This window comes from Neltuma alba, unplaced genomic scaffold (assembly GCF_004799145.2).
Source record: "Neltuma alba isolate B1F8T4 unplaced genomic scaffold, ASM479914v2 tig00013467_pilon, whole genome shotgun sequence".
Classification (NCBI taxonomy): Eukaryota; Viridiplantae; Streptophyta; class Magnoliopsida; order Fabales; family Fabaceae; genus Neltuma; species Neltuma alba.
In genome coordinates, this window is record NW_021637700.1 from 440 (window position 1) to 18,028 (window position 17,589).

The 17,589-nt window shown below is 35.6% G+C and overlaps 2 protein-coding genes and 1 pseudogene across 3 annotated transcripts; 1 reads left to right on the plus strand and 2 right to left on the minus strand.

The window, feature by feature from the left end:
• The first annotated feature begins 295 nt into the window (after positions 1-295).
• LOC114737588 (sulfite exporter TauE/SafE family protein 5-like) lies at positions 296-4,249 on the plus strand (annotated as a pseudogene).
• Positions 4,250-5,153: 904 nt separating this feature from the next.
• LOC114737587 (thioredoxin-like protein CXXS1) lies at positions 5,154-7,284 on the minus strand. The gene is made up of 3 exons (XM_028925535.1): positions 7,041-7,284; positions 6,323-6,445; positions 5,154-5,584 (listed from the first exon to the last, which is right to left on the minus strand). Exons 1-3 carry the CDS (start codon positions 7,137-7,139, stop codon positions 5,432-5,434), a joined length of 375 nt encoding a protein of 124 aa, XP_028781368.1. The 5' UTR covers positions 7,140-7,284; the 3' UTR covers positions 5,154-5,431.
• Positions 7,285-9,377: 2,093 nt separating this feature from the next.
• On the minus strand, positions 9,378-17,137 carry LOC114737586 (kinesin-like protein KIN-14C). Of its 2 annotated transcripts, none has more exons than XM_028925533.1 (17): positions 16,931-16,975; positions 16,264-16,515; positions 16,020-16,143; positions 15,464-15,573; positions 15,258-15,377; positions 14,868-15,071; positions 14,216-14,425; positions 14,024-14,098; positions 13,737-13,883; positions 13,517-13,652; positions 13,267-13,376; positions 12,487-12,648; positions 12,184-12,407; positions 11,233-11,314; positions 11,016-11,120; positions 10,826-10,930; positions 9,378-9,934 (listed from the first exon to the last, which is right to left on the minus strand). In XM_028925533.1, the coding sequence occupies exons 1-17, from the start codon at positions 16,973-16,975 to the stop codon at positions 9,755-9,757; spliced, it is 2,391 nt and encodes a 796-aa protein (XP_028781366.1). In that variant the 3' UTR covers positions 9,378-9,754. The 2 variants fall into 2 exon arrangements, with proteins under 2 accessions (XP_028781366.1, XP_028781367.1); XM_028925534.1 differs by having other exon boundaries at positions 9,797-9,934; positions 10,826-10,916; positions 16,931-17,137.
• Positions 17,138-17,589: the final 452 nt, after the last annotated feature.

Sequence of the window (17,589 nt, forward strand, 5' to 3'; positions counted from 1 at the left end):
TAAGGATCGGAGGGAGAGAGTAGTAGTAGTAGTTAGTAATTTCCCATCACTGTCTTTATAAAAAACCACACAAAGCCACTTAGCAAACTAAAAGCATGTAATCTTTCCAGTTACTTGAAATTCTCTAACTCAACCATGATCACTCGAGGCTTAGCATGTTGTTTGGTTCTGGTCTTCACAACATTCTTTTAGTGTTACTCCTTCTCATGCAAAGCAGACCCCACCAACTTCAGATATCTTCAGAATCCACCATGTTTGGCACCAAGTTCTGCAATGGGAAAACAAAAACACATGAATCCCCAAACCCCATGATGGTTCACTCACATCTCTCCCAATCGTGCTAGCAGCAATCTTCTGCTTCATAGCTTCCTCTATTTCCAGTGCTGGTGGAATAGGTGGTGGTGCACTTTTCATACCCATTTTAACTATTGTGGCTAAAGAAGACCCCAAAACAGCTTCAAGACTCTCATCCTTCATCGTCGCAGGAGGATCAATCGCAAATGTGCTGTGCAATTTTTGCAAAACAAGTTCCGAGTTCGGAGGCAAGTCATTGATTGATTATGACATTGCACTTTCTTTACAACCATGCTTGCTTCTTGGAGTGAGTGTTGGAGTTATCTGCAACACTGTGTTCCCAAAGTGGTTAGTCACTCTTTGTTTGCTATTTTTCTTGCCTGGTCAATCAGAAAGACATGTAAAAGAGGGTTGACGTTATGGAAGACTGAATCAGAAAAGATAGATAAGGAGAATGCTGAAATTGAAGGAAACGGAGAGGGAATTTTGAGGAACCTCACATCTGGGTAATAAAGAAAATAGCAGATTGAAGCTTCCGTGGCTGAAATTAGGGGTTTTTGCTTTGATTTGGCTTCTTTCTTCTCTCTCTATTTTCTTCGAGACAACAAAAATGGACAGGTAAGGAATCTTTCCTCTTCATCTTCTGTGTTTGATTTGATTTGCAGACTAGGATTAGATTCAGAATTATAACCTGAATATTAACACACAGATATCACTCAACACAATACAATTATCGTCTACAATAAAATTCTAGTGTTTAGGCGCATATTCAAGTGTCACGACATATTTGACATAAAAATTACGTTTTTCACAGTCCCAGAGCTCAAGAATAATTCTAGGCGCAACGCCTGCGCTTCTGCTATTTAATCATGATTCCTATAGACTGCTTCTGTTTCATAATATTATTCACATAGACACATGTGTTAGTGAAAGGTCAGTCAGTAATGCCAAAGATCAAATGAGTGCAGAGTATCATTCGCATGAAGCCTTGTGGTGTGGGATACTGGATTCTCTCATCAGTTCAAGTACCTCTTGCTGTGATTTTGACAGCTTGTGTTGTGTTTAGGGAAAGAAGCCTGCAAGACCAAACTCAATCACAACAGGTCCTTTAAACAGCACCGATTGAAAAGCATTTTTTTCCTAGCAATTAAATGTTTCTCACAACCTCTAATTCAATCAAAACAGAGCTGACTTCAATGGAAATGTTATGCAGGGTCAAGAACAGTGCAGAGATGCACCATTAAAGAAGCTTCTCTTTCCATTGATGGCACACTAGCAGGGATCTTGGAGGTTGTTTTGGAATAGGAGGTGGAATGCTAATAAGCCCGCTTCTTTCTTCATGTTGGAGTGGAGTAGCCACTGAGGTTAGTTTATACAAATTTCTCTTAGACTTTGTTAAAATTACATGAAGTTTCCTCCTACTCTCAAAACTTGTGCATACTTGCTAGAAACAAGAAATATACATGGACCTCTACTGGAATATTACCAAATCTGCACAAAACTCTCTTCTAATTTTCAAAATCAACACAAACTCTCTAAAGAAAATTACACAGATCTCCGTTGAGATTTGCTAAAATTACAACACGTTCATTCAATTTTCAGAGTAGGTTTACATATATTTTAAAATACAAAGAAAATCAGCGTAAGTTACTCCATTTCAAAGGAGATTTATGTGGTGATTAAAAATACAAAAGAAATTGGAATTGCTTGGGGAAATTTAAAAACAAAAAAGTTTAAATTAATTTTTGAAAACAAAGTCTGATTAATTTCAATGGAAAGCAAGCATATTTAATTTAACTAAAATACTACATTTAGTCTTTAAATACAAGAACTAATTAAATATTTAATTTGATCCTAAATATAAGATCTCAATTCATTTTATCTTTCATATTTATCCATTTTTTCCAATTAATTTCTATAGTGATTGCACATATTAATTGGTTCTATCAAAAGGCAATTCCAAAATGTGCTTTAAAAAAGAAAACATTGAATTATTACAAACAAATAACTTAACTAATTTCCTTAATATAGTAAGTTTGAGTAAAACACAAAGAATGAGTCCTCTAAAGATGCCTTTTTTCCCAGTTTTGGGGGGAAAACACAGAAATGAAAAAGAATAGGCATGTTCAGCGATGATGAAGGCATGTATGGATCTTATCTTAAAGGTTCTCCATCCGCAGAGTTCATTCACGTCCCATGAATTGAGCATACTCAAAATATATTTGCACAGTAAATAAATAAATAAATCTACCTAGCTAATGTTAAATTCAAGGAAGCCAAAGTATTTTACTTTAAAATATGTTTATATCTGAATTAACAAAATCACTTCTGTTTATATCAATAGATAACAGCAGCAACAAGTTCTTTCATGGTTCTATTCTCATCAACAATGTCGGCATTACAGTATGCATTGATAGGCATGGAAGATATAAAGACAGCCTTGATATTAAGCACAGTAAGTTTTGTGGCGTCCCTTGTGGGGGTATTAGCAGTGCAGAAAGCCGTTAGAAAGTACAAAAGGGCATCTTTAATTGTCTTCTCATTAAGTGCAGCCATGGCTCTAGGTATTGTCCTAATGACAAGCTTTGGTGTCATTGACGTTTGGAGGGATTATAAATCTGGAAAATACATGGGGTTCAAACCCCCCTGTAAAAAGAAACAATCTTCTTAATCAGCTCCCATGGTATGCTAGTTGCTATGATTCATGTAAAATAGTAGACAAGAACTATGGTCTGGTCCTAAGAAAAAGCATATTCCTAGGATTGCATACCTGATATGCATCTATAGATAACAGCAGCAAATGTTCGTTCAAGGGTTTGTGCTCATCAACGTCATACCTGATATTTACTTTGAAGCAGCAGCATTTGTCGCCCCTGATAAATGGAGCCGAAGAGGACAGATGGTGTCAAGAACTAAATGACCAAAAAAAAAAAAAAAAAGCTCCAAATTATCTAGTTATACAAACCTGATACCATATCAAAAGTAGTTCAATTCAGTAGTTAGTAAAAACTTGTGATGATTATATTAAATCATCTAAAATACTTTCTTCATCTCTGGTGTTACATAGGCAAAAGCAAGTCTCACGGAGTTGGCATAATGGTTAAACATGTACTTGATTGCCAATGTCGATAAGGAGCTTGCAAAAGAATCTAGTCTGAGTTGACAGAAAAACTGATCCAAGAATATCCTTATCATAAATAAAAAACAAGGCCCACATGTACCAGTTCTCTGCAAACTTAATATGATAGATACCCCATACAGACATAGGAACCAAAGCAATCAAATCTTAAAACTCGAATACCATATCATAAAGTCTATTATCTTTTCCATCCCTAAATTATAACCATTGCCATATTCTTATCCCTTCAGTTTTAACTTTCCTGATAAAATCTCTCTGCCTTTCAAAAATCATCAGATATGTTCTTCAGCCTCATTCTATGAAGGATTAAATGATTTTAATAAAGTGTAGGGACCAATGAATTAAATGGCTTAAACTCAATAAAATGAGTTGGACAAGTTAAACTTAAGCAATTGAATTATAACTACGTCAAAACTACAAGGACTAAATAATTATTTTTCCTAACCACAAAAGCTTTTAAAAATTTCCTCATAGTCTTTCTCTCTCTAATGAAGTAAAGATACTGATAAGCAAGCTTTTACACAAACCACAGCAATATAAAACAATTAAACAATATTCTGCAAATAAAACAACTAAAAAAAATGTGGTTTCCTGTTGAACTTAAGAGGATAACGATATCCATATAAAATGAAAAATAAAAACAGACTCGAAGAAATGACAATCCAAAAATACATAAATAAATCAAAGAAGGAACATTAGATAACTAACTTCCCTTCAGGTTTGTTGACTCTTCCCAAATGTTTCAGGTCGTTGTAGTTCTAAACTTACGGTCTGTAATCTGTACACATAAGCAAAGTTGTAAGCTTTTCACATCAAGGGAATCTTCTACCTTGTTTTTGAGTTTAAATTACCCCAGAAATAGCCTAGAGTCACACATATTCTCAGCTGAAAGTTTCTTGGAAAAAAAGAACATTCAGGCTTATATTTTAAAAATATATATATACACACATATCTACATTCCACCAGGCAAGGTGCCGCTCATGGTGCTGACCACAACAAATTGGTTCTCTCAGTGGCACCATGTAAATTGACAGGTGGCATCATAGTTTTCTTCAAAGTCAGCCATACAAAGCAGCATGTCAACCCTGGTGGCCACCATTGATAAAACTACTCTGTTATCCCCTGCTTCCAACAATGTTTTCTTCCCCATCATATAAAAGTCAGAGATAAAGCCGCGGTGAGAGCATATGAGAGAAAAACATGACGAATGAGATGAGTCAGCAAAAAATAACATTTAAGATGCCATGTAATATAACAGAGCGTGATGTTGGAGAATATGTTAATTTAGGAAAGTTGAGGGATTCTATGGAAAAAAATTTTCAGGGACCAACAATTATATTTTGGCCTCATTATAATCTTTTAATGGCGCAGTTGTTTACAGGTTGGAAAATGACATTCTTTTCATTCTCTCTATACAAATCTGTTATATCATTGGAATAAACATTTTTCCCTTTTTTTTTACTTCTTAAGTAAGGATATGAGCTTTCATTATTTAAATCCTTTTTCTTTCTATTTTCTATTTTATTTTATTTTTTCATTCCGCATGCCAAACAAACAGTTACATTCTCCTTCAAACAGAAGGGTGTAACTCTCAAACTCAACATCTTATTCTTGAAAGTTGAAACTTCATTTTAATCTAGAGAATAAAGAGCAGCTCAAACTCTTGTATTCTTGATTATAGAGGCATTTATACCATTAAAAGAACCACTTCAATAAAGGCTTGTCTTAGTCTGTGTTTTGATTGATTTCATTATAATTTTAAACAATCACGTTTAGCTGCAGTATGTTTTACAAATTCTATGAAAGTTTGATCTGACAGATAAACAAGAGACACTAACTAAAGAAGTGAAATATTAAGCTGAGACTATAACATTTGAACTTGCATCATTCAACACAAACAGTATCATCACAAAAGCCTTCCACCTGAAATTCCCGTAAGGACTAGTCCAAAAGGACAGCAAGCATATATCTTATAGATTACAAAAGTAACAAACCTAACTACGCAACTGAAACACGAATGGACTGGACAAACCCATCTATCCTTTTCTTGATCTCTTCTGGGTTGGCACCAATGATCTTATCCACCACAGTCCCATCTTTCAAAAGCACAAATGTTGGCATGGCTTTTATCTCCAATTTAGTGGCTACATCCTGACCAAAAGAATTTCAATATGTTTGATTATGTTAAACAAAATGATCTCAAAACCTTTAGATGAGAACATTACCCAAGCATGAGTTATAACATGCCAAGCTAGGTCAACAATTCAATCAGTAAACAAATTTGAGAAGGAAACATTTAAGATGATCAACAAAATATCTATATTTCTTTCTTGGTGACTTTTGGACCCACATTGAAAGGGCTGAGCCGGCAACAAACTATTAGGCTGAGGCATGATGTGTGTGAGTGCAAGAGAGCAACATCGCAGTTAGTTGTATATATTTGGGGAGTGATGGTTAAGGGAGGCTAGGAAATTAGTGAGCGTTATTTGAGAGAGGCCTGCTCTCTCAAATACCAGGAGGAGCGTGTCCTGCGTGTTTATTTTAAGAATTGTTGCTTTTCTTGCTTAGACTCACACTCTGGCAAGGTTATTGTGAATTTTAATACTTGAACCTGGGTTCCATCAGACACACACCACTAATTCAATTATTTAAACATACGTGAGAGTGAAAAATATGCTGATTAGCAGAAAGAACATCTATAACACACAGTATCCATAACACTATCATACATACACAGAGAAAGAGAGTCGGCGCATTATAAACATGGATCCTGATATATGTTTAGCTTCAGGCATGTAATCAGCAGGTATGCATCCACATACTCTATTTGTATCCAGAAGCATCGAGAAATGGCTCAAAAGCGTTATTACTAAAAACTGAATGGATTACCTTGACTTCATCAACATCAACAGTCAGAAAAAGAGCATCTTGATAGCCTGAAGACATTTCTTCAAAAAAAGGATTCATAGCCACCGACGGCATGCACCATGAAGCAGTGAAGTGCACAATAACCTACAATCGATACCAAAGAAATACAATATTAAATGAATCATCTACCAAGGAGTGCCACTAAAAAGCACCATGACATCCAAGTTAACGGAAACGCGTGTTTCAAAAAAGATACGAAAAGGCATGAAACAGCCATAAGACCATCTCCAGAATCATTTTATAACAGGGTTGTGAATCATCTAAAAGAACAAACATTTAAAATACACAATTTATAGACGAAAATCAACCGCAGAACCGAGCACTATAGAAGCAAAATTTTAAAACGCATGACAAACCCAGGATCCAAATTCACGCATACAAGTGTAGGCGTCAAGAAGTAATTCAGACAGTATTTGAAAACCAAATAAAATTTTAATTCCTGTTTATAAAGCCATTCCGTAACCCAATAAAATTTTGATCGCTTATAAATGAATATAGTAATTAGCTAATCTCAGCGGATAAACACGTTTTCTGAACAGGAATTCTTCACTTTGAAATTGAGAAAAGGAAAAGATGTATAGTGTTGACTCGAATCGAATGCTGAGCACACTTAATAACTCAGCTTAAAGAACAAGAACATTATAAAGGCCCAATTGACAGTCTGAAATGGTTCACTTACAGGGCAATTCTGATTAGTGGCCTGAGCGACATAGAACTCCCAAGATTGCGGAGAATCAATCACCACAACCCTTGATTTCTGTGGCTCTTGTACTTCCATTTCTTGTTCCTGCTTCAACTTCAAGTCCTCCCTGAGGATTTCCCTCGATCTCCAAGGCTTGTTGTTGTTTCCCCGAATAAAGTATTTGGCTTGATTAAATAAACCTGATTTAGACGCCGTGGACCCATTATTGATTAATAATTTAATCTTCTTCCCCTGATAAGACGACCCCTAACTCAGCAGGAGACCTGACGAAGAAGATAAGAATATCGTGCTCATTCTATATTCAAAGCATAATTAAAAAACTACCGCATCTTCTACGGTTAAAAATGACAAATTATCTAAAGAGTAAACATGACATGATGATGAATTCCAGAATGGACGAATCACCGAAAGAATCCAAGAGATAACAAAGAAATGCTCAATAATTTCGTGGTTTGATGGGCGCCCACAGCTCAGTCTGGAAGATTCTCAAGCCCAAGTTGGATAAGACCAATAAAAACAGATATTTTATTCATCAAGAAAGATTCTTAATAATAAAAATGGAAGTTGGATAAGAATACTATCCGTTGGTAAATTTACCTGGCGCCAACTCAAATACATACGACCCATGTAAGATCGGCTTTCACGGTCAATAGTCTGAGGATTCGTTTTAATCAAAAATTTGAGTGCTTAAGCAGGCATCGTTATATTAAATTTAAATCAAGGGAAAATTTCACTGTAGGACCGCAGAAGACAATTAATCTCAAAAAGCCCCCAAAACTTTCTGAAACCTCACTGTAGGACCAATGGGCCAATCTGATATTAATTCCACAAACGAAATGACGCCACTACCCTTAGCATCAGGTGAACCAGTCCACATGTGAACGGACTGATTCCATGTGTGAATATATGTATTTCTTCTGCAAATTGGCTAGTTCCCCTTGCAAATGCGATCTCCCGCACTTGTTCCCTCACGGACACATGCTTCAGGTGAATCAGTCCACATGTGAACGGACTGATTCCACGTGTGAATATATGTATTTATTCTACAAATTGGCTAGTTCCCCTTGCAAATACGCTCTCCCGCACTTGTTCCCTCACGGACGCATGCATCAGGTGAACCAGTCCACATGTGAACGGACTGATTCCATGTGTGAATATATGTATTTCTTCTGCAAATTGGCTAGTTCCCCTTGCAAATGCGATCTCCCGCACTTGTTCCCTCACGGACACATGCTTCAGGTGAATCAGTCCACATGTGAACGGACTGATTCCACGTGTGAATATATGTATTTATTCTACAAATTGGCTAGTTCCCCTTGCAAATACGCTCTCCCGCACTTGTTCCCTCACGGACGCATGCATCAGGTAAACCAGTCCACATGTGAACGGACTGATTCCATGTGTGAATATATGTATTTCTTCTGCAAATTGGCTAGTTCCCCTTACAAATGCGATCTCCCGCACTTTTTCCCTCACGGACATATGCTTCAGGTAAACCAGTCCACATGTGAACGACTGATTCCACGTGTGAATATATATATTCTGCAAATTGGCTAGTTCACTTTGCAAATGCGCTCTCCCGCACTTGTTCCCTCACGGACTCATGCATCAGGTGAACCAGTCCACATGTGAATGGACTGATTCCACGTGTGAATATATGTATTTATTCTGTAAATTGGCTAGTTCGTCTTGTAAATGCGCTCTCCCGCACTTGTTCCCTCAAGGAAATAAGTTTCTACTAGGGGCAGTGGCGTCATTTCGTTTGTGGAATTAATATCAGATTGGTCCCTTGGTCTTGCAGTGAGGTTTCAGAAAGTTTTGGGGGCTCTTTAAGATTAATTGTCTTCTGCGGTCCTACAGTGAAATTTTCCCTTAAATCAATGTAAAATACAAAATTTGTTATAAAATTATATTATCAACAGCTCAAAAGGGGCAAATTATTTCGAGTTCCATGCAATTCTTTATTAGAAAAATTAGTAAAAAATCCCTATTTAAAATTTTAATTGACCATAAACACAGCGGATGATATATTATATTTACGAATCATACATATACTTGTACAATTTTAGGTCCTTCTACTTAATTAAAATTTCAAACAGGGATTTTTTTTTATTAATTTTCTCTTCTTTATTTTTATTTACACATTTCATTAGGCTGTATATAGCTTTTATTTCTTTCGATATTTCATTTCGACGTTCGAAAGTTACAATTTAAAAAAAGTGGTCACTTTAGCTTATGCCATCAAAAAAAAAATTCTAAGTTATCTAAGCACCCACCAACAGTTTACTCAGCCAAAAGGAGGTGTATGTGGCTTAAATTAAATTCATACTTTAATTATTTAACACAGCCCAAATAACCTCATTAATTATGTCAATGCTAAATGATAGTAGTACAGATCACAACCGGAGGCTAAAGCCAAGCCTCCACAAATCAAATACACACTGCTAGAGATTTCCTACCCTAGAATTTTATGACCTTCATTCACAACACAAGGAACAAATATATTGCTCTTCTTTCTCCCTTTTTTTTTTTTTTGGTTTTTGCCCTCTACAATAGTAAAGTGTACAAATCTCCCTATCAAATTAAGTATAACAAGTCAAATTTCCCCCAAAGAACTTTTTTTTTTTTTTTGGGTCTGCTATGTTGGTGGGACCCATCACAACGTTGCTCTCTTCTTCGATCATCAATCTTCACCCATAGCTTAGCCGAGAATCAAAAGACTTGGCTGATGTTTGACGCCTTGGAATACCAATTTCACAGGCATTGACTCTGGCAGCAAAGCGAAGAGAGCAAAGGGACTCTCCAGAAGAAGAAGCATCAGGTGAGACATTTACAAACATCAATGTTTTTGAATCTCCCCCAAGACATGGCTGCACAATTCATATAACAGAACAGAGTTCAATATAATGTATGAGAGCATCATCACAGGAAGGAACAAAGAAATGCAAACATAGGGCTCAGGGGATAAACAGTAATTTCCATTAAAAACCCTCAAGACAATTTCGTGTTTGGGATCGCATTAGGTAGCCTCCAAAGTCAATTAGGACCCAAAAAAAACCGGTTACATGTAAAAATAATATTTGGCATGGCTTCAAGAACAACTGATTTTTTGCTCAAAAGTCACCTTAAAGTTGAAGCAATTTTTTCTAACTTTTAGCTTTTGGTTTTTCCTCATATTTGAACCTTCTAAAACTAACTTTTTAATATATCATTCAAAAAAGTTATTGTGAAACTAATTATTTTATCAAAGTTCATTCAAACATAAATTTAGATCATGAATATCATCATCAGTTTGTCTATAAATATTGTAGGAAGCGCACTATTTAAATCATGAATACTTATGTTTCCTTTTCTTTTTTTTTTCCCCTTCTTCCTTTTTATTTTTTTGGTTGCCTCAATGTTTACTTCAAATTTATCATTAGATTAAAAACAAAATCCTTCCTGTCCTCCCTGCTATGCTTTTTTCCAAAAGAAAATATAAATTTAAGCTTAGCAATATACATATGCTGGTGGTAGTTAATTGCCTGTCTCATTTAGGCGTTGAGTAACCTTATTAATTCTGTTTAAACCAACAAAATCAACCATTCAAACACAAGTCACTACTAAATCAATATGTGAATGTCTTGATTAAACTAGATTAATCAACAAGAGATCAAACAACCCATTGGAAAACTAATTAAATATCAAACATCGAATAAAACGGTGTAATTATAATTAATGCAATGCAAGAAGATAAATTGGAATTTCATATTTTAACGTACCTGGAGAAGGTATGTCAATTTTGAATTCCTGAAAGGAACATGCTCTTCTTTCTTGGCCAAAGCAAATATGACATCGCTCAAAGATGATAAACTTTTGTTGATAGCCTGAACAAAATGGCAAACTCATTTAAGAAGATAGTGTTATTCAGCATAAGCCAGCTCAAGTTCAGGGTATGCAAGCAAAACAAACCTGGGTTTCCTTAAGTCGGTCCCCAGTGGCCCCACTCCTGGACAGTCTTTCACTTCCAGCCAAATCAATCAAATTTAAGACACCTTGCACTTGTTGTTCAGTATTCTACAAAGGGAGGACATCAAAGCATCCAGTTAGACACACACACAGAGAGAGAGAGAGAGAGAGCAATAGCATTTAAATCGAAATGCAATACATTATGAAAGTTCGTGCATACCTCATTAAATCCACATATCCGCAGAGTAAAGACAAAATGGCTTCTTGATGACTGTTCATTCATTTGGGTTCTTCCTACCGACCTAAAACAGCACAGGCGAATCTCATGCCATTAATGCAGAGAACAATAGTTAAATATTAAGGGATAAAGTCTATCTTAATCAATAAAAACTATGTTACTGAAAAAGAAACTTCCAAGTAAAAAAAAAACCTTGATTGTTCAATATTAGCTCAATAATTCAAAAAATATATACTCCTCCGATCCTTAATATAGGACCCAATTGTTGAGTTGGTTTTGGCCCTAAATATAAGACCCATTTCTCATATTTATCAATTTTCTCTAAATTACCCCTATAGATACTCCCTCAACCATAATTAAGTAGAAGAGGAAGATGAGGTATTAAGAAAGATAATTATGGTATTTTAAGAAAAACATGTCACATTTTTTATAATTAACTAACTTACCTAACTTTTTTAATCTAATCAAATTAGTTAAATGGGTCTTATATTAAGGACCGGAGGAGTATATATATATATAAAATAAAACCTTCATCTGAAGTCCAAATGGAAAAAGAACGTGCATTTCAATAGTTCATTGATCCATAAAGTTTATATACAACCTTAACTTCAACATGCAAAAAAAGATAAAAAGGAATAGGAGGACCTGGAAATTCTAGTATTCTGCAATATAAGCCAAATGGTTTAATATAATCTTTAGTCCCTCAAGTTTGCTCTCATTTTGATTTTGGTCCCTCAAGTTTCACACCATAGGTTTTGGTTTCTAAAAAGGCAAAATAGTCTAGGTTTTTACTGTATTATAGGGATTAGGGACCAATATTTTAAATAAAAAGAAATTTAAAAGACCAAAACTTATAATTTGAAACCTAAGGGATCAAAACCAAAGTAAGAACAAACTTAAAGGATTAAAAAGTATATTAACGCCAAATTATACCTGCACTGCGCAGCCTGTTGAAGAAGAGATGAAATCTCATTTACACTACGAACGTCCACAATAGTGAGGTCAGAAACATGCGTGTTTCCGTTGGCATCATGTTTAATAGTGTATTGTTGCTTCCCAGGAACACCATTCTCAGTTCGTGTCTGATCAATGCCACTGGACCGATTTGATGCCAACAAATCCCGAATAGTCTCATTATATATTTCCAGTATTGAAGCCTAAATATTTAACAAAATCACGTCTCAATTTCAGTTTGTAGATGTAGCCACATGATAATCAAAATTAAAATATGCTGACCTGCATTTTGTAGCTCCACCCCTGATCTTTGAGGGCTTGACTAGTCTGGAAAATCTGTTCTAGAGAACGTGGTATCAATCCTTTCAAATCTGGGGTATCAGGCCTGCCCATCATTGTATAGGTCTTGCCAGAACCTGTCTGACCATATGCAAATATGCATACCTAACATAACAAGCCCAAGTCTCTATGTCAAATCACATCTAGTCTAGTTCACAGAAACACATCGAATGCAAGAGAAAGAAGATAATGAAAAGCATACTAAAGGAATCAATAATTTCTAATTATGTATATAGATCCACAGATCCAACTTGAATGCATTGCTCAAGGCCACATAAACATCAAGAATAGATATCTTTCAAAAGTACTCAACTATAGCTATAATGCCTCTGAAAAATCCGAGTGAGCTGAACATCAAGCAAAAGTCCGTCTTAAGTCATAAAATTTAACTTAGAAAATTGATGTTAGAACTACAGCTTTTAATTCTGAACTAATGAGGCCAAATAGTACGCAAAAGTAAGATGAAGTAGTCAGCTGAAAGACGAAGTAGTCAGCTGAAAGACGGGCAGCCAAATAAATAAACATACTATTCTAAAGCGCTAAATTTAAAATCACTTTCCCATTAAAATACAAATTCATAAATTAAATGAAACTTTATAGATCCATTTGTATTTAGAGCCAATGGAAAGAAACCTTGATTCATCAATCTTACAATTGAGTATTTCCAAATTGTTATAAACTTTCTAATTTATACAATCCCATAGCAAAAGAAGTTAAAATCACCTTGTAGCCATCAAGCGCACTTTGTACCAATTGCGATATTTCGATGAAAACATCCTGCTGAGAAGCCTCGTGATTGAAGACCTTATCAAATGTAAAAGGATATTTTTGCCCTGTTGATCATCAAAGAATGAATTTTCTTTTTCTTTTTTTTTTTAAATTCTAACGTTATAGTTCAAGAAAGCTTATGCACTACATAAAACTCAAAAGACTAACAGTATCATATAAGGAGTTAAAAAGTAAGCACTTATACCGCTTTGTACCAATTCAATTCCTCGGCCAAGAGCTTCTGTTGATGTAGGATAAGAAACAACCATGTCTGTCCCAACACCATCATCTGGTAGCAAAGGTCGCACTCGGCAAAACACGCGAATGTTCCCTTTAAGCTCCTAATATTGGGTGCAACTAAATTATTATTTACTAATAAGAAGAAAAGAAACTTTTTCCTATATATCAGAGAAAAAGAGTATTACAAGGATAGTGTTGTGTAATTTTTTCCTTAATTTCTCTCCCTCAATCACTTGGAATTCTTTATCAGCTAGACGATCTTGTAGTTCATGTATAAGTCTTTTCTGCTCCTCAAAACTTGTTCTTGTTTCTGAAACAGATAAGTCGGCCATCTGACAGAAGAGTAATAAATACAATGAGCACTACATGCATAAATAGCCTAAAACCATTCATTACTTGGGGAGACATCAGACATAACAATGTCAAGCAACTGTTTCAGGGGAAAAAAAAAAAAAAAAACTAATTTCCTTGCCTTTAATTTCTCCATTTTAGCAGCAAGCTGTTGTTGCAGTATATTTATTTGCTCTCTTTGAGAAGAACATGTCTCCTGTAAAAGAAATCCCACAATCTTGAAATCTAACGAGGATGGGACTGCACATTAAATATACAGAGCAAAAGGTCATAATGTCAAAAGCATTTAAGCGTAGAGGCAAAGCAAACAAACCTCGAGAGCATTTATTTTAATTGTCAGGTTATCCAATTGTGCGCATGAATTCCCTGTAAATTCTTTGTAGTATGCTACTTCATCAGTTAAAGCCTTTACTTGTCCCAATTGCCGGTCACGATCATCTCTAATTTGTTTCAATTCTTCACGAAGACAATTCAGCTCCTGTACTAGCACATCTTTTTGCTTTGTAGCCTCTTCCATTGAAGCCTAAGAAACAAAGATAGAGAAAGGAGAAAAACAACAGAAGAGAATATTAAGACATTTACAGTGAGGAGTAAGATAAGGAATTTATAATAATAGCATAATAGCATCTAGCTTATGTCCCCAAAGCTCCACTCTCCTGAACCGCCTATAATAGCATGTAAACTTGTTAATAAATAAGGTGGAAATCAAGTGCCTTGCACAAAGGATGTTGCCAATAATCAACAAAAGGACTGCAAGGCTAGCTAACAATGCAAAGCTCTAGTGGTACTGCACTCTATCACACCCAAGACTAAAAATTCCAATGTCTCCACAGCGCATATCACTGTTACCTTATTTTCCACATAAAATGGGAAAAATCTGTGAAATTAAAACTCTTAGTTGACAAAGCATTACAAAGAAAACACTCAGCATCCTAAGAGAAAACATATCTAGTAAAAAGACTTACTTTAACAGATGCCAACTGATCCTGCAATGCCTTGTTGTGACCTCTTACATTGCTTAGGTTTTCAACAATGGTCGCTTTCTCCATTTCCAGTCTTTTATGTGATTCATTGGTTGATTCAAGATCTGACTGGAGGCGACTGTTATAATGTTGTAGACTCATATTATACTCTTGAGAACGCTTGTACAAGTCCTCGTTTGAATTTGCCTGCAAAACTCAGCAATTTCAGAAAACAGAAACAAGGAAGCAATATAGCTGTAACGTGATCATGCTAGAGTCGATGATAGAATATACCAGGGCAGGAATATTTTTTGGGTATAAAATCATGGTAACATCTAATGTTCAACAGGTAAATGTTTCTTGCTGAGATAATTATTTATGATTTTGCAGTACCTTCCGCTCAAGAACTAATTTCTCTTGCCGAACTTTCTCAAGCTCAGTTGAAAGGGAATCTTGCACCTTTTCAGCCGCACTTCTGGCTTCCTTTTCTCTTCTATGACATTCAATTGCTTCCTGATCATCATACAACAACGGATCATCAGGAAAAAGGAAACTTTAAGGATCATTCAGTCACGGTGTTGTATGGCTAGCAATCTTACCATCTTACACGACTCTTCCTTTGCAATTTTCTCTTCCAAAGAAGAATTTGTCTGTCGCAAATCTGATATTGTCTCATTCAACTCCTCAATCTTATTTTTCATTTGAGTCTCTGAGAAAGTATGGATGTATGATAATTACTTCAGTGTTCCATCAAGAGAAATGTTAAATTATGAGTTGCAATAAAAAACTTAAGCAGGAAATTCTTTGAAAATTTTCTTTTGTGAAAACATAGTGCATTGTCTAGGTAGCAAATAAATTTTCAGGACTTAAACAATGTCGACATACAACTCAATTCCCAACAAACAAGGCAAAAGTGCGTATTTTTCTAATACTCTTCACTTCAGGTTATTGAAAAGAATGTGTGACAAAAATTGCAGCAACAATATATATATACTGGGCAGTTTACTTGTCACAAAGCTTGATATCCAAAAGAAAATGAAAAATGAATCCTTCCATCGTAGCAAAGTAAGCAAGCATATGAGCAAAGGTTTCAACACTAGAAACAACCTCAATTCTAGCCAACACAGTTAAATTACGAGTTGGAGAGAAACTTACCAGTATCAGTGCACTTCTTCTCAGCAGATTCAATTGCAGACTGAAGATCTTCCTTTTCTTTTTGTAAGTACTTTGCACACTGCTTAAACCTCTTAATAAGATCTGCCATATGCTCCATTTTTTTCTGCAAAATAAGTGGGAAAACTATGAAATAAACACAAAGGAAGACCCAAACGCTAACAAAATTGAAATCATCGATTAGATGGGGAACGATCTGGATAAAGATTCCATGAGATAAAGAAACCTTATTATCATATGGGTTTCCCTTTATCGGCTTCTCGTTCAATAAGGCCTCCACGTTTTCTTTGGTGTACTCGACAGTGCTACACTCTGAACCATCGGCACCGCCAACATCATTTGCTGTATTAGTTTCAGGCCCTTTGTTCACTGAGGTAAATGGCCTCCTTCCCCTGCCGGTGGTTCCCAGTCTTTCCATCCTTTCTGCTCCAATCCTCCGACGTTTGTCAAGGGGGTTTTCTTCAGCAGCTGCCTTTTTCTAATCCAACGCAAAATAAATAAAAGAAATACTTATGCCCCATTTCCTACTCTTGTTCTAATTCTAATTCTAATGCAGAAAACATAAAGTGCAAAAAGTTCTCTAGTAACATTAGAAACAAACAAGATTTGGAAGATATTTGCTGCAGTCGAAACACATACAGAGGGGGAATCATCCGGTAGCATAATTTCGATTTTCAAAGGAAATACTCCATTTTTATGTAAAACTAAGATGGAAGAAAACGCACAATCTATTTATCGTAACCCCTCCGTCAATTTAAAAATCAGACAGCATAACCAAACTTTATTGCAAGAAAAACGAGACAAAAAGTTTTTTCATTTCACATGTTTCTTCCCACAAAATCTTTCACGCCCCAGCAAACCCATTAATTCATAAATGATAAGGAAAGGCTCACATTTAAGGGGCTCTGCGGCGGCCTGTTCTGGTTCCTAGAAGCCATATCTGGCTTCGCAAAATGGCGATTTCCGCAGAATCTCTTCGAATCGTGCCTGATTTGGAGGGATTCTAGGGTTCTTCACAGTTCACGCAGACAAAGAGAGAGCAAGAGAAAGAAGCTAAGGAGCAGCCGTGAGGAATGGAGAGCGTGAAATTTGAATTTGGATGCGCCTCTGATATGAGACTGAAAGTGGAGCCGGAATATTTTAAAAATAAATAATAAATAAAAGCGGTTCAGTATAGCGCCCCGGTTCAAATTTGAAAGCAACGGTCATCTCTATTATTTGAGTTACATATTAAGTTAAATTAAAGTAAGTTCCATTTACAGTACAGTGCCACAAAATTCAAAATCATAATGGGGTGCTTATTGACAAAATAAAATCTCTGTGCATTATTAGCTTGGTTTAACGTTGGAGTTGGTCAAATTAGTTCTCAGATGTCGTGAATATATAATGAATTATTTTTATCGGGTAAATTTAAATTGGTTTAACAAGTAAGTAATTTAGTAATCTGAGCTTGCTGCATTTTTTTTTGGGTCAATGCATAAGAAAATTTTTTCTGCATATATGTCGATCCGTTTAAAAGTAAATACATGTATTTGATTTAAAATACGCTGGG